The sequence below is a fragment of the Homalodisca vitripennis genome, chromosome 1 (genome assembly GCF_021130785.1).
Source record: "Homalodisca vitripennis isolate AUS2020 chromosome 1, UT_GWSS_2.1, whole genome shotgun sequence".
NCBI classification, from domain to species: Eukaryota; Metazoa; Arthropoda; class Insecta; order Hemiptera; family Cicadellidae; genus Homalodisca; species Homalodisca vitripennis.
Window position 1 is genome coordinate 101,893,680 of NC_060207.1, and position 22,447 is coordinate 101,916,126.

At 33.7% G+C, this 22,447-nt stretch overlaps 1 protein-coding gene across 1 annotated transcript in view; it reads right to left on the reverse strand.

Moving 5' to 3' along the window:
- LOC124373499 overlaps positions 1 to 14,317 on the reverse strand; it is a 67,305-nt gene extending 52,988 nt beyond the window's left edge. Inside the window, exons 1-6 of the mRNA XM_046831888.1 lie at positions 14,253 to 14,317; positions 12,480 to 12,521; positions 6,845 to 6,935; positions 5,930 to 6,151; positions 4,602 to 4,785; positions 1,572 to 1,744 (exon numbers count right to left, since the gene is read on the reverse strand). Of these exons, the coding sequence (XP_046687844.1) occupies positions 1,572 to 1,744; positions 4,602 to 4,785; positions 5,930 to 6,151; positions 6,845 to 6,935; positions 12,480 to 12,521; positions 14,253 to 14,317 (777 nt within the window). The remainder of the gene's footprint in view (positions 1 to 1,571; positions 1,745 to 4,601; positions 4,786 to 5,929; positions 6,152 to 6,844; positions 6,936 to 12,479; positions 12,522 to 14,252) is intronic.
- Between the last annotated feature and the right edge of the window lie 8,130 nt (positions 14,318 to 22,447).

Genomic DNA, 22,447 nt, shown 5'->3' on the forward strand with positions numbered 1-22,447 from the left:
AGGGATAATTAAACAACCCCATTTAATGAACATGTACAAAATTCTAAATTGACCTCAAAATTACCCAGCACCTTATACATATTTTTTGTATGATACTGTATGTTGTGGTTTATTGCCTGTAAGACATATGTATTATTAGTAAAATAAAATTCATAGAATAGATGTACAGATAGTTGCTGGAAAGGAAGTCTCGTATTGCAATTCGAGACAAACATCCTCCGGATGTAAGTAGATACGCACATCCGCCCAGACGCCGATGGTGAACAAACAGGAAATGCTTATTTGTAAAAACCGTGCGACAATGTAAGGGACAGCCATGCTGATATGGAAAATTGTTACTCACCAATTATGATGGAGAGATTTGGCAGAGGCGTGGTCAATGAGCTGGCGGGAGAAGAACATCAAAACTGAAGAACAAGGAGGAGAGGTGGAAGTCGAGACTGGGAATTCGTAAAGTGAAGTTCGGGAGTGTTTGTGTTCGTGTGCGGAAAAATATCTCTAGGCGTAATAAGTGTGACGTGAAATAAAATGTAAGTAATTTTAAGAACTTAGTATATTTTAGGGTTCATTAATCATTTTCAATTCCATATCTATTTAAATGTTCACAATTTCGAAAATATAAATTCATGTAAATGTTTAGCTATTTTAAAGAAAGTTTCTCATGTTAGTCCATGAACTCATTATTATTGCAACACTACAAAATTACTAGTAAATGTTATAATGAATTAAATTCAAAATAAATTGTAATGAATAATTTAATATTAAATATGTCTTCAAAGTATTAAGACATTAAGTTTTGTGCTTAATATGTCGATTGACGCAATCAATTAATCAATTTAATGAAATGTTGTCACAAATAAATGTGTTGGTTCATTTGAGGGTATTTGTACTGCCAATCTAACCTATTATTAAATCCTCTCACAGCAACCCTTGCTCAAAATATGTCACAACCTTAATCTTAAACTAAACCAACCCTACAAAACCTTACATCCGGAGGATGTTTGTCTCGAATTGCAATACGAGACTTCCTTTCCAGCAACTATCTGTACATCTATTCTATGAATTTTTATTTTATTAATAATACATATGTCTTACATGCCCAAGTGCTCACTGATGTGCATTACCAACAGTGATGATAAATATTAGTTTTCTGTTTCATCAGCATTATCACTCTACCAGACCTGAACTAAAGTGATAAATTCTTTTATGAGCACTGTTTTAACTTAAAATCCCTACCTAAAAGTGTTTTGAACAACACCGTTCAAATTGTAATCAGTAATATTGACCACTTATTTTTATTCACTTTTTAACACTTGAATATCTAACAAAATGGTCAAAGAGATTTTGAATTGGTAAGAAAATTCTTTTATATAAACTTCTCCTTCTTCTAAGCAACTGCCTTTTGCGCACCCCAGAAATATACTATGAGGCCAACCAGCTCATTTACTTATTTAAAACCATTTATTTATGGAAAATTGTTAAAGTCTATGAAAAGAAATAGATTCTTATTTATCTATCTTCCTAACCAAAAGTTGGCCTTATTCTGAATCCTACATAATTTCCATACCTACCTGATTAAGTAGGATAGTTTGCTGTTGCTGGGCAGGGATGGCTATCTGGGGGCTGGAGGCAGGTTGTGGAGCAGCCACCTTTGTGGGGGCATTCACTCCCACACTGCCTGGGGGCTTGGGCAGGATTTGTGGGGGCTGCTTGGTCTTAATAGTGCTCACTCCCCCACCAGTCACTGTACGACATACATTAGGTTACTAAACAACTTTCTAAACTTTATCTTAGTTTAGGCAAGATAATAATTACATAGAACTTCATACATCTAAAAGGTTTCTTATCATTGTACCAACAGACTCAAATATCCAATATTCGTTTATATATAATTCACTGCTTACAACACAAGAATACATAAACAATAATTAGAAAGACAACTAAGCAATTAATGGTGGACGTGAATTAGTCTCCAATTTTAAAACTATGGCGTAAAGAAATGGCATCCACTATAGTACAGATAGAGTCTAGCATGAAAAAGCTATGACAGTTAACTTTTTATTCTCTTCTTTATCCTCATTTACTTATCTTTTTAATTTGTGGGAGTTTAATCAATATCAGTGACCTGTTTTAAGGATGGACTATTTAAAAAAAAATTGAAAATATGCTGAAAAGTGACAACTGTAATATATTTGTTAAAAGGCTACTTCTTTGGTAACCATGAATAAAAATTTGGATTAACGAGGTAACAGTAAAATAAGCAATGAAACTGTAAAACATTTACATTTTGGACCACCCTGTATACAAAAAGCAAATTAAATTAAACTTTTAAAAAAAATGATCAGTGAATAGAGACCTTTAAAATGAGGTACAGTTCGACCTACCTTTATATTTGGAAATCTTTCAAAAATAAAACTCCCCGAAGTTCAATTTTGGGGTATTATTGGGTGTTAAAAATTGTTTTTCAAAATTCATTGGGGATTTTCTTCTGACTCCTTGTGGGGGTCATAGATCTGGAGATGATAAACCGTTAATTACCCTGACCTTTTGACAAAGTAGTGAGTCATTGTATACATGTTAAATTTGATTTTTATGTCTAGTAACTATAAACCAAGTTTTGTAGCTGTATCTTAAATCTTTTTAAAAATATTTAGTTGTGCCAGAACTTTTTGGATACCTTGTTTACAAAATCTCTAATTTGAAACTTATTAGATTTGTGTTAGGCTACAGAATTTTATCCATTTCTTAAAATCTGTAACTAGGCTATGTAATGCATTATTGGCTGAGTGTTAGCAAAGCCTATTAATCGAGGAGTTGGAATATATGTTTGTCCATAAAATATCTTGAAAACGAACTATCCTATTTGATATTTGACAATGTGAATGAAGCTTCATTTCTATACGAGGAACACTGACTTCAATGATGGTGCATTTCACTCCATAGGATTTGGCTGAGTGTTAGCAAATATTTTTACATAGGATGGCCACTCAAAATCTCTTTTCAAATCCCCGATTTTTCCGTAAAAATTTCCGATTCTCTGATCCATCTTCAAACCAAATAAACAACTGTAATACTTTATTTAACTCTTCATCTAATGGTTTATCATCACCACATCTATTTGCACGAAATGCCATGAAGCTGCGATAGTCTAGCAAATTTCATCATTAGTTTAGCAAGAAATTCACTATCACATATTTCAAGATCCATAGTTTTTAATCTCTGTGTCTTTCAATGAGTTGATTTAAACTTGTTTATACCTAATAATCTTCCTTTCTGTGATGTTTGGAAAATACAAGTATCCAATCCAGAAAAATAAAGAGAGCAAACAATTGCCAAAACAGCGCTACATTGAGTCAGCGTACAGTTCAAATTGCATGTAAGAGGTCTGTGGTGCACAAACCTCTTATGGTACGAGCCCACCATTTTGCTGGTACACAAGGTTGGTTCAATAAAGCAAATAACTAAACCAAATACTTTCATCTGAACTCTACTTTTAACTTTGTTTTGACCTCTTGGGAAAAAACAAGCCTAAGAATGCCATGCTACTTCAAAGAAATTTGCAAGAGATTCAGCAAAATTGATATATTTTTAAAACTACTGGTCGTACCCTCCATCTTCTGCCTTAAAGTCATAGAAAATGGTAGGTTATAAAATGAGCTTTCATAGTATATTCTATTTAAGTAAAAATATATGTGTATACACACACAGAACAGTACCTTCCATATTTGCTCCCAGAATACGAGCACAATTAACATTATCAATTACTGGCTCTTAAGTATTGTGTGTTTGCCTTTTAGTATCACCCCATCACTACAAAACAACACTACAAAGTAAATAAATACATGATATGCTGTGGTTCAAGTTACAACATGTTCATTAGATTATTATGAATACGAAACAACACGACCTAAGTCTCCTCACACGTTAGTCTATTTGGTTTGAAGAGTTCAAATTGTACGACCGATCCTCACATGTGCAGAGAAGACGTTCAGATCGGAGACACGATGGGGATTTCCACTAGATTCTGCCAGCTGGCCATCTGCTAACTGATGACAATATGAAGCTGCATATACACTGGCAAGTAAACTTGCAAGAGAATTTACACACCTACTGTAGCATAATATAACAATGTAAACAATTTTAATCGTAAGAACTGTCGCAAGTACTTGCTACAGCTGTACCACTGTTTATGGGAATCAATACCAAGTTTGTTCACACATGGTTGTTTCGGCAATGTTTAGAATTGAAATTTTTATGGCCGATACTGCTCTCCAGTTCTTGCAAATAACTAGTAATGGCAGTGCTTGCAAGAGCTCTAGTGCCCGTTTAGACTACCGATTTTTACTGTTGGACAAACAACTTGCCAAACTTTTTGCCAGTGTAAACACAGCTAGTTTTTTTCCGAATGATTGTCTGTCATTCTTTCTGTCAATAATAAGATGAAAATTGACTTGAAACATGCATTGAACCTCAGTAAATCTTGTTATGTGACACATTCATGTATATCAGAAGTGAATAAACATATTTTAATTAAAACATATTCTAATTAGATAAATCCCAATAATAAAAATTGAATTTAATTTTGCCAAATGTCAACTGACCAGTGTTGCGAGTAGCCTGCTGGTGGAAGATCTGCAGCACTTGGGGCGGAGCCCCCATCACCTGATGTAGGGGGTGGGGCTGGGGCGTGACTCGGTGCTGGGCTGAGGGCGAGGGTGTGAGCGAACGGGACGAGAACGGCGAGCCGGGCTTGACTGTGGCCTGGCTCCCCACTCCCACACCCACCTGTGACACATAAGTTACAGGGACGGTACTATTATATTTAAAATGTCAATGTACAAAATGTTTGACAGAGTAATGCATGTTTAAAGAGAGAAAAGTACTAACATGTTTAATCCAGAAAATATTGTTAGAATTCTCACAAAGTCGCCTTTGGATCCCTACTGTAGATCTTTATTTCAGAATCTCAATATTTTAACTATTTATAATCTTTTTATTTTTGACACAACCATATATTTTTAAAACTTTTTACACTGTGATAAAGCAAAAAATTATTATTCATATGCGACATGATGTCAATTAAAAATTGATGTACCCCTTGCTGTACATTTAGCTAAATCAAGAGTCAGTCACTTATTTTTTTATGAAAATAAATATTCATTATCAATGATTAATTAATAAGGAACAAAAATAGTTTTAAAGAAAGAGGAGACAGAGGAAATGCTGCTGAATACACCTAGAATGCTGGGGGAAAATATAACAGAGCCATGAGGATATTATTCCAATAGACATTGATAGAAAATATGTTGAAAATGGTTACAGCAATTATTGGTAGTGAAAATTTTGGAAAAAATAGAAAAGCTAGAGAAGGACTTTTGAATATATCTGGAAGTATTGATGAGACTGAAGAAAACAGGCATAGTGAAACTGCAAATTAGCCAGTAGCTAATACTGAAAAATGTGGTGCTCTGTTGTTGATGAGACTAAAGTTAAATTAAAATGAAAGTTAAAACAGAAACAAGATTAAGAGAGATGATGGCCGAGTGGTCTGAGTTGTCGGTCTTTAGGTCTGAGCTAGAGGTAGCAGAGGTTCAAATCTGTCTGTGGCCATTGCACCTTTTTAGTAATGTATACTGTAACACTGTTCTTTTTACTGTACCTCCTTATTCTATTTAATAAGATACTCACACAGATCAGTGGCTCATAAGAACAGGCAGAATAGGGCATAAAAGGAGAACGGCTACTCCTTAAAAAAAAACATACCAAAACAAAAAACAAAATGAAATCTGCTTGTCAGATTTAGAAAAATTGCAAAGATGCTGGAAGCTTTCAATGTCAGGTTGGAAGGGGAGAGGGTACCTCAATATTATCAAAGTCAAAGAATGTAGAAGTGCAATTCTGGGAATTAAAAGATAAGAAGGAGACTTACCTGCTGGATGCTGGTCTGTCCGACCTGCTGTATGATGCTGGCCTGTCGCACATGGTGATGTAGTATACTGTGGGTAGTGTGGCCAGCAAGTATTTCCGGATAGAACGCTGTGTGCGATGGCTGCGGTGTTAGGACCAACTGTCCCCCCGCCTGGCCGTGCTGTAGAGTCACCGTCACCCCCCCTCCCTCCCCCCCAGCTGTCAGCTGCTGTAGCTGTTGTAACTGCAACCCATCAAACAACAAAATTCTTTCATTAAAATAACCAATTATGTAATTTTACAAAAGATCAATAATTAATTAAAAGATTCTAAACTCTTTAAGGTAGAGCAGATTTATTTTATAAACCAATTGTTTACAATGAATGGTTTAAAGGTATAAATTGTTACCATTATTAGCTATCGTTAAATGTAGCAAATAAAACATATCACAAATTATTCAGAAAATGGTATAGGAACAACATCCAAATATTTTTTATCTTTGGATAAAAAATCTAAAATATTAAATAATAACAAAACAGAGCTCTGAATGTACCAAATTCAACAGCACAACCTTCGTGTGACAACCACACCCTCAAAATAAACAATATACTAATCACCAACAAAGCTGCAACTCCACTAGCAGCAAAAGTAATCTTCACACCTTCATACAGAAACAACTCGCAGGACAGTTGACACCAATGTGGCACACCACATATCATAAGTGAAAGATCATTATAGCAAGAGAGGTAAGGAAACCTACCAATTACATTAAATTTCACATCGATCAAACATCATTTACAAAGTAAACGGTTGTTACATTTTAAAATTATACCATTTATATGTTACTAACAATAATTTAATCTATTTTTGGATATAACTTTAAACTTTAATAGGGACTGGTCATCGACAGTATGAAGAAATAACCTGGACAGAATACCTGGTGAGGTGTAAGCAGGAGAGAGCTGCCAGGGCGCCCCTCCAACAAGCCCTGAGGTAACGAGTCCACGATGCCTTCCTTGTGCTGCACTCTGAAACATAAAAGTCATAGGCTTAAGAGACATAAGTATAAAGGTAACAAGCATGCAAAACATAAGACCTTTTGTTTAGAATCAATTTTGTGGGTTTTTTTAATGTATAAATATGTTTTATGTAGTTGATATGAGGTTGATAACCATGTATAGGTTATCAAGATTTTGTAGAAATCTATTAATTTCACTCAGCATTAAGACAAAACTTGCTGAATATTTTTGCATACTTTTTATGATCATGACTCCTTGACTACAAAATCTTGGAAACATGGTAACTATCTTACTTTCTAACTACTTCAGACCAAACTTGTAATAACAATAGAATGTAGGCTATAAACACTAGTTACGCCTTGAACAAATTTGTTAATAAGATTCATTTAATAAAAATGTACCAGATAATAGGCATTTCACATCTGTTAGATTTACAAGCATTAAAGACTCATATAGTGGTAACTATATGGATTCACCTTCAAAGCTACAAGGACTTTTCTTATCATTAGTGATTTGTCTGATAAATTTCCAGATTGGCTGCCTTGATTAGAACAGAACACCTAGACCATAATAAACGTTATGTGGTGGAAAAATGTGATGTGTTCCAGAGATTTTGTCCAATGACCATAAAGCTCAAAGAATACAGCCCAGTATCATTATCATTTATTAACAGCTATGATGCTGACGGACAAGATGTTTTTGAAAAATATTGTGACAGAAGACAGATGGGTTCTCTATGACACCACATAAACTAAAAAACTGTCACAGTCACAACAATGGAAGCATTCAAATTCACAAAAAAGCCCCAACAATTCAACACCTTCAAGATTTTCTTCTTGAGGAATTCTTACAGCCAGAGACCATGATAAATGCACAAGGAAACTATGAAACATTTTAACAGTTGTGGAGAGCCATCACAAAAGAACAGGAATACTCATTTCTGGCATTGTACTTATTTATTTACAATGTCTATACTAACAATGCTGCTCTGACAAAATGGTGACAGATTTCAATAGGGCATTTTTGATTATCCAACCCATAGTTCTGACTTGGCACCATGTGACTTTAACCTATTCCCTGAACTGAAGAAGTGGCTAGGACATCAGAGCTTCCAAATCAACAATACACCCTGAAATGCTGTGGAAACCCATTAATTCACTGGTGGCAACATTCTATGAAGAGGGCATTAGAAAGCTTGTACCTAGTACGGTAATAGCCGATTATGTTGAAAAGTAACCAAATATGAATTAACTTTTGATAATAAAGTTATTTCGTTAGTTTTATTTTTGTAACACACCAGAAGTTGAACAAAAACAGTTCTCTTATTAATGCATTGTCTAACCTGATAGTTAACAATCAGATCAGCATATGTAATCTGACTTTACTTCTTCCAACTGTGGCGGAAGGAATATTTAATATTATGTTATGCTTCTAACTTTATTCTAACAGTTTTATCTTAAGCAGTATTAGAAGAATGTTTTAAATTGGAATGAAAGATGTTGTGATGATTACTATGTAGAGAATGAGTATATCTTGGCATTTAAAAGGAAGAATATGCCTATCTATTACATCTTGAAGAGTTATTCCAAGGAGCAATGAAATGGAATAACATGAACAAATTTCAAAAGATAGGCTCAAATTGACACCTAAACTTGAACACAAGGGGGTAAAGTGAATTTAAAACTGAGTAATATGAAACCACTTCCATCTCTCTAGCTCGATTAGGGAAAAAGCTATGGTGATTCCAAAATGTGTTGGTTCCTGTTTTTGGTGGATTTTGTGACACTTTACATAGCCGTAACTTTGAAACCGTTTGAAATATTTAGGGAGAAATTAGCAATTTTCTTAATCTATATAAGGACTACCTTCATACTAAATTTCATCAAATTCTGACAAGATCAAGTACATTTTTTTATTTTAGTGTGTTGATTTCATGACCCAAGCTTAGGTTGTATCACAAGCTTCGGCATGTCACTAAACAATGTTTACGGCTTGAGGAAGAATGTATAAATTTTTTAATTGCTCAGTTTTTATGTGAAAGTTATAGAACATATAAAGAAGCTAATACACAAAAAATGGCAATTATTTTACAGGCTGTGTCTAATCCAGTATTAGAAGTTGGAATGATTAAAAATGTTTGAGTCCAAGATTTTTTGGAAGCTATTACACTTTTCAATGAGTTTCAATAACTGGGTGTTCTTTATAAAGATGAATAATCATTGTCCTGTTCATATAGTCCTTTTGCAGAGTACCAACAAGATCCCAAACTCTTTACTGTACAAAATCGCCAAAAGATGATTTAAACATCGTGTGTCAATGGAGAACTAAACCTTACGTGCTTTCTTACCCTGAGGCATGGAGAGAGAGTTAGGAGTGTACAAAACTAGATTAATTATTATGAAGATTGTAAAGATTTAACAATTACAATCTGTTCTGGACAGTTTATAGTAATAACTACCTAATGGTTACTACATTTGTTTATTTACTTCGTTTTAATAAAATGTTAATACTTCATTGTAGTTGCTGAAACTATACTTATTTCTTCACTTCAAACAAAAAAATGCTACCAGAGAATAATACTTTCACGCACGTCCTGGACCCATAGTAATTGCTACAGATTTATGTCAGTACAATCTAGCAAATTTACCTTACTGTAATAATTGCTCAGTATTTGTGGAGGTCACACTTTGTTCCATAGTACTTGCTACAGATTTATGTCAATACAATCTAGCAAATTTACCTTACTGTAATAATTGCTCAGTATTTGTGGAGGTCACACTTTGTTCCATAGTACTTGCTACAGATTTATGTCAATACAATCTAGCAAATTTACCTTACTGTAATAATTGCTCAGTATTTGTGGAGGTCACACTTTGTTTCAGATCAGTTGGCATCAAGGGGATCATGCACATTTGTATGTGTAAGTTATATAGTGAGCATTGACATGTCACTGATCAACAACTTTTACGGTTTGAGGATAAAACAGTTAATTTTTTTACTGCTGAGTTTCTACTTGAAAGTGACGAAACACGAGAAGGAACTTTGACGCCAAGGGGGAAATTGAAATTATTTTATATACTGCAGCAAATCCAAGATTTCAAGTTAGAGTGGCTGAATATACAACACACATATACACCATGTACAGCACATACACAGCATGTGATTGCTGTTATTGTTACAGTCAATCGCTCAACAGCATTCAAGAATTTTCACTGTTATGGACTGTAACACTGACCGAGTACTTTATTGGATTAAAATTTCAAAATCAGTGGGTGAAACAAATGATGCTCAAAACTCTTAAGAAAGCTTAATTTTAGACTGCCTTTGATTATTGGTAAACTTGACTATGCATAGATAAAACACCTAAATTGTTCAGTGACAAGTACATGTGTCAAAAAGGATATCCGAATATATATGTGCAGGTAACTTGTAACGTGAAACAACAATTCACCAGTATCATTGCAGAATGGCCAGGTTGTTTTTACAACTCGTGAATTTTGTAACAACAAGGTAATAGTAAAGGGTATTATCAGATATAAAGTGGTTGCTTGTCTGTTGGGAAACTTGGAATTTATCATTTCTCTTACTTTTTAAATTTGGTATGATGGTATTCACAGACTTATTTTCCAGAGTTCTATAAAGACTCCAGTCTCATCAATTGACGACACTGTAAAGATGTGATTTGAGCACAGATAGGCAGCAAATACACTGAACATGCTTATCTTATCATGCAGTTCAAGAGAGAACTGTAGTATTAACTACATAGTTTATAGCAGCTGTTTATACATTGTTTCAATACATTTATATTACTTCATAGTAGTTGCTATTTTTACTTCTAATTATTCACTTCATCCAGTGGATTACTTTCAATCTCACTGCCTTGTTTTTATAATAAGGTATTATGAGCATAAAAATAATAAGGTGATAGGAACAGCCAAATACAAAATGACTGAACACCGAAAAGTGAGAGTTCCGGGTCCAAGTCCTGATGGAACAAACCATTTTATAAATCAATCTATATGCCAATCAATACAGGCTATTGCCATTTATAGTAGAACGTCGATTATCCAAAAGGCGGTCATTCAAAACGCCGGTTAACCGAAAGCCAAATCACACTGAAATTTTACGATTGGTCAGCCCTATCCGTCTAAGTCGTGTGTTATTATTATGAAAGCTCTTACTGTCGCTAGATCCTAGATGGCACTGTGTGCTTTTGGGCATGCCTACCACTTGTTCCTTTGCATCGGTTACACTGATGAAAATCATTGAAAAGTTCATATTAATTGATAAATATATTGTATCGATAAAAATTGCATGATATATCCGCAGATCGGTAGTATGATTTATAGGATCTATATCATCTACATTACCATGCCCCTGAACAAGCAGCACCGCTCACAGATTAGTTCCTCTGGCGATATTAAAAACCAGCAAGAGCACAGGTAAAAGAGCCTAAAGATGACATTGATGAAGATAGCGTCTTGATTGAAAAAGGTCCGACCAATGACGACGCCTTCCAGTACTTTGAGTTTGACATTAAATGGTTGGAACACCAAGATGAATGTGATGCTGTGCAGCTGCTGTATTTAAAACACCTACAAGGCTTAGCGGCAATAACTGGTGTCAAAGCTTAAGCAAACAAACATGTTCAACCTTTTCTTTTAGTTTAATTTTATACTGTTTTATTATAAGTATCTAATATTAGAATGATTTTTTACTGTTCCTATTTTATCTTACTTTAAGTAAATTTTGTACTGTTTCTACGATATCTAAGTCACTGAGCCAAAATTGTATTTACTGTATGTGCAATCCTTATTTTATGTGTTATCTTTACATAATATTTTATACTTTCGTGTGATATTAAAAGGTGCTAATGTGTGTTCTAGTCCAAAAACATGTTTTTAGCTGTCTCGGCCATTCCCCTACAAAAACCCAGACTGACTTTTTTAAAGTGAAGTTCAATTATCCGAAAAAATCGGTTATCCAAAAATCCCCTTCCACTAATTGTTTCGGATAGTCAACGCTATACTGTATATACATTAACTGTGTATAACACTTTATCAATACCATCAACTTTGCAATGAATCAATTCTCCCTCTTATTCAGTTTGATAAGATTCTCACACATGACAGTGGCCCATGAGGACAGTCAGAATGAGGCTTAAAAGATCTACCTCTCCTAATATAATATATATATAAAACAGTGTTTATGTATATAAACAATGTTCATTTGTAACAAGTTCTGGACAAAATTATGCTCACTCCACATAAAGATATTAAAATGACTCGATGTCATACATATATTGTGCCTACATAAATGAAGCCCTCTGCAAAGTATTTTATTTTAAACTGTCAAGGCGTTAACAAAAACTAGAGGAAATTCTGTCAGGTTATGACTTTTTTTTTTAAACGTGACTGTATATTTTGATGGTATCTGCAAACATTTATTTAGTCCAAAATATACTTTACTTAAGACATTATTATAAGTTTAAACAATTAACCCTCTCCCCACAATTAATTATTATTATTAAAATAACATGTGAAAGATACTTACAGTCCCAGCACTGGAGGACGTACATACCAATGCTGGACATGTCTGTAACAAACATAAATGAACAAGTGTTAACAAAGTTACAAGTATTTGATATTAAGAAACATTTCATAATCCCTTCAAAAGAAAAAAGTTATGAAGTGTTTTATTTAATAAAATGTTTTGACTCAGCATATTATTTTGATTATTGTGTTACTGTGTACAGTTTCAAAATTAACATGTTAAATGTAAGTGGTAAGCTGGCATATCTTTATAGCATTTTGGTGAATGTGCAGAGTACGCCAACATGTTTACCTGTATGAATTAATAATCTTGTAAAAGTCTATACTGGTTTGATGAAAAAAGTTTACACGTGGGTGGGTGAGTGTAGTGGGGCCTGTCCATTGTTTATTGTATACACTGTTGTTCATTGCTACTTTTGTTACTTATAGGTAGTAGCTTTATTGTATATCAGCATTGTATACACTGTTGTTCATTGCTACTTTCGTTACTTATAGGTAGTAGCTTTATTGTATATCAGCTAATTATATGTTGTTAGATAATGAAATATTGTCTTTTGACTAATACTAAAATTGCAATACTGAGTGAGATCTCCAGTAAAACTGAACCAGAAGCCCATAAATAATGATTGGATTGGAATAGGCGCCCCAGTCTGCAATAGAAATCACACGCCTTGACGATGATAGTATGGGGTCACTGTAACTGCCTTTGGACAAAGTCCTGCCGTAAGAAATATTGTATAATGTCCTATACAAACAGAAATCTGAATGTCAGTTTAATACACTTAATTCGCATGTGTCATTAATGAGTTTATCCTAACACAGTCTACAGAGTGCACCAGCGATGATGTCATTCATGTATTGAATGATGTTATTGTTCCTATATCACGTAACTACATTAATAAATGATACCACAGATATTAATAAATTAAAACTGTGGCCTTCATGTATTCCTTACACGAGCTCTTGTACATGAACTGCACTTGTCACAAGTATAATCACAGCTAACAATATAGGCTAACATAATTAAGTATTTTAACTAAGAGGACCAGAGCAACCTATTTCTCAACCACATCACTTCCATTTAGGAGACAGAAAACAAGAACCAGTCATCATAGTGATATGTAATGTTAATAGTAAGTTGAATAAAGTTTATTTCTAATTATTTAGTTTTTTAGGTCCCTGGTAAGAAAAACTCTTAAAAAAAAAATAGTGGCCTCCAGATAATACCAAAGTACCAAAAAGTGCTCTTTACCAAAATGTTTGAATGCTACATTTCATTTCATTTATTTTCAACAGCAAAACCACTTTTTACAGAGTTTAACAAATTTAGAATAAATACAGATATTAACACTAACAGCATCAAGATAATTAACAAATTTAACTAAAATAAAACAGATGTAACAATGAAAACAATGATAACTAACAAAGCATTAACAATTAAAACAATAACAATAAATACAAAGATAAGAAATTCACTGTAACAAATGTAAGAATAGTGTGTTTGTTTTATGTGTGTGTGTGTGTGTGTGTGTGTGCGTGCGCGCATGCGCACACGTTTACATGTGTGTTACACTTGACCCTTTGTGTCCCTTTAAAGGCACCACCAAGAAAAAGGGAGATTACACTGATCACTACAAAAGTTTCAGGCTTAGATTTGTTAGGTGACCCTTGAAGGAAGAATAAATAAAGTAGACGAAGTTGAGATTAGAGGGTATGATGTTCTCATGATGCTGAATCCTCAGTTAGGGGGAATTGACGATGTAGAAGGTTCTACCTGCTTATGTTCTTGCTGTATCTGGCAACAGAGGTCTCGTTCCAGTAGGTATTCTTAGTTGACATGTTCCAAAAGCTCAGGGTAGTTAAGTTCAGAATTGACAAGGAGGTACAGTAAGAGCATGTCCTGGGGTAACACGTATGGCTTCAAGAGATGACCCTTGAGAAACCGAGTAGAGTACCGGCCAATCTCAAAAGGCAAAGTTGGATCCTCTCGATTTTAGTCTTGAATTAAAGTTGGTGAGGTGACCAGATGTCAAGAGCAATATTCGAGATGTATACTAGGGCATAATTGAGAAGTTTAAGAGACTGCATGTAATTAAAGCAGCATGAGGGTAATAAATAAGACACAATATATTCAAACAGCCCACTGCACAAGTTGTGGACTTGGGACACTCCAAGTAAGAGATTACTTCAAGTCAATCCCACGTTTTTAATTGAGGACTGTTTGGAAATTGTCCTATCCTTTAATAAATAGTCAAACAGGAATGGAGTAATTTCCAATGAAAGATACACTTACCCACATTTAGGGTTATACTATTACTCTTGCACCACTCATTCAGATTTCATATCCTCTTGAAGAGCAAGTACATCCTTAATTTCGGTAATTTTTTTATAGACCTTCAGACCATCAGCAAAGAGTAGGGTAGTGTTGTTTAGTCGAACTGGAATATCGACTTATATATTGAACAACACTGGTCCTAAATGGGAGTCCTGAGAAACCCCAGAGGTGGCCAAAAATTCGAGCGGAACAGAACCACAATTGATGACTTCTACTCTGGAGATAACAGACCAGTGAAGCCATCCATATGTCTCAAGCTTGTGGAATAGATGATGATAGTGCACTTGGTCAAACGTGTTTGAAAAATCAAATTTTAGGATATCCAACTGCAAATACGTCCATAATGTGAGTCTGGAAGATTACCAGATTTGTTGAGAAAGACTTGTCATTCATAAAACCGTGTTGATTGTTACAAAAGAGATTGCTTACTTTGAAATTTATCTGGTTAAGGACCAGCTTTTCAATGAGTTTTGCCAAGAATGATAAAATCGCAATAAGCCTATAGTTTCATATGTCTCCCATGGAATCCTTTTTGTGAATGTGGACGATATGGCTGATTTTTAAGATGTCAGGAAAAATGCCTTCGGATGAAGATCTATTGAACAGATACAGAAGTGATCTAACAAGGTCTGCACAGAATTTTATGACAGCTGGTGTGATGAAATCAGGTCTGGACCCCTTGCTGATATCAAGAGTAAGAAAAGTTTTATACACCTCATCTGGTTTAATGTGACAAATAAAGAAAATGTCGGTACCATTTAAATTTGAAGGAGAGTATTGTTGACTTCGTTTACTTATGCATTAGAGTTTATTTGTGTTTAATTAGTGATTTTTATAAATGATATGTTACAAATCAAACCTAATATACACAACTCAATCACCTTTACACTCCCAAAACATTAAGAGTAACTCTAGTTATGCCCCTCGACATCAGATTTGTTAAGTGGTGACTGCTACTTAGTGTTCAAAAATGTTTAGATTGTCAGCGTTATTATTTGTTATTTTATATACTATGTACTGTGTTACTTACTAAACTTATTAACTTAGAGGTTCATTATTAACCATTATATTTTGTATTCATAAAAGTAAACATATTTTGGCCCTAAATTGTGTATTTTTAAGTGCTTATAATTCTAAACTAAGAAAATAGTTTTAATAAATAGTCTATATTCATCCCTCCTTGTAAGTGTACAGAGTAATATATGCTGCAGTCTTTGGTATTACCGGGCATTGTACTATATTCAATATAAAAATAAAAATATGATTGATTATACAAATAGATTCAATAATGCTATTCAATCCTCCTTTTGTTGACTAAAACATATAAAGTTTATTTATTACTTGTTATTTTGCAAGGAAGGAAAATAAAATAAAAATAACAATAATTATAACTTTTAAATCCTAAATCTGTAATCTCAATAAACCATACTATCACTAACAGGTAAGTCAAAAGAAATGTTTTTGTTTTTATGGTGGGTAGGGTACGATATGCGGACCCGGTTTGTTATATCAAAGAATGTAATCATCGATACCTAATATTCGCATCTCAAATCCTAGACTATCAATCGATATAAAAGTATCTATAATCCTCAATAACAATCTTGGGTACTTTGGGATTATACCGACCACACCCAGACATGAATCGTTATTTCACATTTCGTTTCTACTGATTACTAGATTAGCGTAGAACAATATTTCGTCAATATAAAACAGGAATTGTCTTATCGCAAACACCTCCCCATCCTCAGACAGAGGTCAAAGTCGAGCGTCTAGTAGATAACGTGATTGCAGAGTCTCGCCGCCCGTTCAGCTGGTGCATCGCTTTGTTGTACTTCCGTGTTTTACCTCTACATTTCTCCAAACACAAAAATTCAACAAAAACAAACATTTACCAAACTAAACTTTTTATTAAAAAAACACTCAAAACTTGTTTTTATTCTTGATCACATTCCGCCACCCAAAATGCGAGTGCCTCCGGCCATCAGCGCGGGCTTCGACAGCACCTTCGGTGCTGCCCCGCGCTGATGTCGACGAAAGAAAAACATCCCTCGAGATAGTACCTATCAGTAAAATATCAAATTCTAGAGGGGCTAATCAGAAATATAAATTGAATTGTAATGGAAAGGCAATGATGTACCGTGCAAATCACGTGATGCCGCGCGGCCTGCCGTAATCAGGATTCTCGAGAAAGATAAGATAACAGCGACAACAATACCGATCACAATACCTGGAAATGCTTGTAAGTTTGTAATTTTGTAATTGAAGAGTTGTTTTTTCGTTCTATCATGTTTGTTTCTATAAATTTCTATTTTTGTGTTCTTCATACTGGTGTGGTCGGTATAATCCCAAAGGGTAGGGTACGATATGCGGACCCGGTTTGTTATATCAAAGAATGTAATCATCGATACCTAATATTCGCATCTCAAATCCTAGACTATCAATCGATATAAAAGTATCTATAATCCTCAATAACAATCTTGTTTTAAATTAAAATATGAATTTAATATTTACAGTGATCAAACAAATTATTATAACCAAAATTAGGAAAACTGAAGACGACCATATTTGCTCCTCTCACAGTTACAGTTGTTTCTTTCCCACAAATTTCACATAATGGGTTTTTCATTACGAGTCCAACATGTTGAAGACACGAAAAACATGTCTTATCATCTTTCAAAGCAATGTTGTGTAGTTTTCTAATATTGACTGCCATTGTTAATAAACAAATGTTACTTACATAAAATTGAAATATTACATTACGAGTGTTATTTGAAAGTGTTTACAGCTGTTGATATGGATTATTTAAGTTGTTCAAAATAATTAATCAGTATCGATTGATTATATCGGTGGTTATGATTTAGTAATATTGTTTGCCAATTTCTATATAAAAAACCAGGTCCACTTATCGTACCCTACCCTTTATGGTTTTTACATGTTAAAATAGCAAAGGCCTATCTCTTTATAGATCGATCTGGTCTTGCAACAGCAAAGAAAACTTGTCAAAAATGTTGATCTACCCCTATCTGTTGATGGAAGGTTCCAGCTTAACATAAATCTAATGTGTAGCCAAGATGACTTTTTAACACAAGGATTCACAACTGGTAAAAAAACAGATCCAAGAAAGAGATTCAGCACTGACCTTCAATACGAGTTGAATGAGATATAAGCACATTATACACTTTAATCTGATTAATTTATTTTGGGAATTATTATAGTTTCAAAGAAAAAGACTTAGGCTGTACATTTTCAATGTCTCACTGTACTGCAGACAAAAAGTGAAAATGCAATAACAACACAAAGGGTTGGGTTACAAGTACCCCCCCAAAAAGAATCGTCAAATTGATTACAATAAATAAGGTACTGAATTCTACCAAATCCGAATTATAGATAGGCCTATTTATGATTATAGATAACTGTGTCCTTAATTAATCATTCCCAGCACAGCTTTAGGTGCTAAATTAAATATATTTTTTTTTAATTAATTCAAACTACTATAAAGGCTACTATAACATTTTTATGATATTTGAAATTGTTTCAAATAAAACAGCTATGAATATGCTTCGCCTAAATGTAAAATTTGTAAGTTCACAAATAACATTTTTCTTGAGATATCAAATGAATAGTTAGCCTACACAAATCCTATACAGAACATGCTTATATCGAACTCTAACTTGTCTGTACAAACAAACCAATACAACGGAATACTGAACGATCCAACCAATCCAACTGTAACTTCATTAAATATGTTACTGTCAATATTGAAATGTCATAATGCTGTATTGTTTATTTGCAACTCTGTTTACATACATAATTACTCATCTCAGTAAAATGTTACTTTTCTCAATAATTAATTTAGCAGTTAAATAAAACAAAGTTTGCTTAAGATGAAAATGATCAGCCAGTAAATGTAAAATGCATGCCAATTGAAGATATTGCGAGGCAAATTACTTGCAACCTTTGATAGCAAATGTGTTAAAAGTCCTTGTAAATTATTCAAATTTAGCGCATTGACTAAATAAAATCTTCTACTAACAACACTAGCATGCAAACATATGAGCACTAGAGATCCTATTTTCTGCACATAGCTACTCTAGCTCTCTCTCACATTTGCATTAGGCTAACCTAGTGCCTTGACTGGTCCGATTGATTAAATTGTTTTCATACATTTATATTAAGATAATAGGGCTAACTTTCATATTTTCTTCAGTTTTACTTGATAATTGGCCTATATAATTTAATTACCATACAGAAACAAGTGTACCTCTGCTAAAGAGTAGGCTTTGGCCTAGGTACTTGACTAGCTAACAAGTAAGGTTAGAATTTAGAATAGCCATGGAATTTAATATACAATTAATTTACCTAAAGTTGATGTTTCATGATTTTAGTTACATCTAAATAATCTATGGCTAAAAACCTTGAAAAAATCTTTAAGGTCTGTATATAACTGCTAGATATGCCTGTACTTTGGTAAGGTTTTTGTCTAGGGCAGTTTAAACAAAGGTGCTTTACATTAAAACATTTGTCCATACAAATTAACGTATGTACTTACACAAATCACTGGTTTAATTCATGGTCTATTTAAGTTATGAGACACATCGAAATACTATGTACACCAAGAAATTTTTCACTGATTTCACGCCACCATAGTAAACAAACGAGTTTAGCCGAGCAACATATCTTCTAGAGAATTGAGATTCCATTTTCAGAAGTAAACTCCAATGTTTTACCACTAAATAGTACTTCACTACCGTGCAAGAAAACAGATTTTTATTGTTATTTAAATAAGTAATAAAACCTGTATAATATATTAAATTACTATTATGTAAAAATTAAACACTGCATTAGCAAAATAGCCGTCAATTATGAACAAACGGCCATCTCCATTTTGCCAATGCCAATACAATGTTGCCATAATTGCAGAAAGTTTTGTAGAGCGACAGCGACAGCGGTACTGCCAACTCATTGTCAAACAACAAAAATTAAAGATGATAAATTAATTATTTGGTTACGAATCCTGCTTTAATCAATAGGTCTGTAAATTAATTACGATATATAAAGTTTTTCTATTATAATCCATTGGTTCTTATAATAGAAAAATAAATAAAAATTATTTACGAAACTATTTTATTTAATACTGAATTTCCTTTGCTAACATGGCAAGAATAAGTTACTGGATCGGTTATTTTTTTGGAATTAACTCAATAGTTTTTTTTATTATATAACAACAGAGCATCATCATAAATATATTGCCCTATCTATAGTATGAACTGTAGTGAATCTGTAATGCAATCAAAATTCATTTAGCAATAGGGATTAGAAATGCCATTAACCACTTAAACAGTCTAATATTAAAAAGGAAATAATTTTTCACTCAAAATTTACTATTGACAATCAACGTGTCAAATATTTTTGTATTATAGAATTAATACAATTTATAAAAAATGTTCAGTAGTTTCATTTAAAATTTGTAGCTACGCTTAAATAGAGTTCTCTACACATAATGAAACCCTTGTAACATGCTGTAATAAATCAATACTATTCCACTGGCCCTTCTCTTTCATAATGGAGCTCAAGGCATATGCCAAGGGAAGATAAAAATCACATTGGAAGCAAGAGGAGGTTGAGTAAATTTAAAGCGCATTCATTATTTGGCTGTATAAGAATGAGGAATGACGAAAACTTTTTTATTGCAAGTCTAAAATTGTACTTGAGCAAGCTCCCCTCTAGGCTCTGATGATTGTGAAGGCCGTCCAATAGCCTGAGCCTTGGATGATGATGAAGGGAGGAGTGGTAGAGAAAACAGAGGGGAAGAGAGTGGGTAGCAGAGAGGGGAATCAGGAAATTGAGAGGGGGGATACCCTACAATGATCGCCAGCCAGGATTCAGCTCACGTGAAGATAACATGAACAGTTGAACAGTGTGTGATCGTGGAACGTTTTATAGTGAATAAAATAAGTAAAGCATTAGTGACTTTTGGTGTAGTGACATATGGGCGTTGATGGATGAATGACCCCAGTTATCTTCTTTGTGTATCGGTGTCCAGATTAATCTTGTAATTACTTATTATAACGATGCAAATCTGTTAATATTAAATGTTAATTGAGTTAAATAATGTTAGTGAAAACAAAAGTGTAACATATCCCCAGGCATGCAACCTGTTTTCTCTACAAAATGGTAGGAACAAAATGCGTAATCTGAAAACACTTACCCGTGGTGTAACGTGCCTATGTCCTACGGGGGCCACAGAACACAAAACAAGTATTCCGTAGCTCCTATTGGACATGACGTCACAAACACCAAATGCAATGCAATCGATTGTATGACAAGTCAGATGAGTACTTATGTAGTATAATATTATAATCAATTTATGTAAATAATCGACCGTAAACTCATTGTAGTATATTATAATACGTAATTATGTTCGAAATTATAACTAAAAAGAATATTTCTTTGTAAAAGAGTTTTGCCGTTTCAATTTTTATATGTGGGTAAAGGAATGTAAATTTGTATGATAATAAAATAAGTTTGGTGCTGGATAAACAGTACACAATTAATTCTTTTTATAGAGCTGGAGAAGGTTTTTGTGGCTCCAAAACCATGAAATGGATTAGAAGGGAGGGAATTTGATTGAAGGTAAGGAAGGAAACGACAACGTAGTAGTGGTGGGGTGAGTCTCGTCTTCTAAACAACCAATGGCAGAGTTGATTTGATACCAGGGGGCGTGGTTTATTTTGATTGCACACATTCATGACAATATCCTAAAAACAGATCTCGTTTCCTTTCATGTAGGCTATCAGAACTTCAAAATGCTGGCGAGTTTCTTGCTTAGTCTGGGTGTATTCCTCAGAGGGAATGGTTCTTGTAATGTTTCAGCAGTGTTCTCATAGTGTTTACCGACAGTTTCCTTCCGCCAACTTTCTTTCTTCTATCTCCTTAGTTGTCTTGTAATATGCTATTGTATCTGTTTGTGTTTGTTAATTAACACCATCTATAGTATTAATTAATACATTACAACGGTATGTATTACATAAATTAATTTTACTGATCAAAATGACACCTTTATAAGTGTTGAGCATAGATACCTAAGCTTGTGAAGGTAATTTCAGGACATGCCCAAAACCCAAGAGACTAGACATTTTAATTTGAATAGGATAAGATTATGAAAATATATAAATAACTCTTATAGCTCTTGACTTTTGTCCATTCTGGTATAATATTAACTGTTATCTGATATTGAGATTTTTTAATAGATCTCACAAGAAAATAGTCTTAGCTTAAATAACAACTAAAACAAGAAATACTTGACAATTATATACAATTTAACCTTAAAAAAAATGCTTAATCCTTTTCCCTACTAAACAGACACTTTTTACAAGCTAACTTATTCACAAATGTATCTGGATTCTGATGGTATGTATGGCTTTAACACTACATAGTTTGGGTTGAGTTTTAACCCTAGAAGTAAATGCAAATCAGCTAGGCCTATATTGGCACAATATTCTAGGTCAATTGTACATGTTTTCTTTACAAAACTCCAACTAGGCCTAGTGCTTTAAATCTAACAAGTTGTACATCAGTTTATTCATATAAGAACACAAAAATGTTTTTACATTTTTTGTTTAATAATTTTAGAA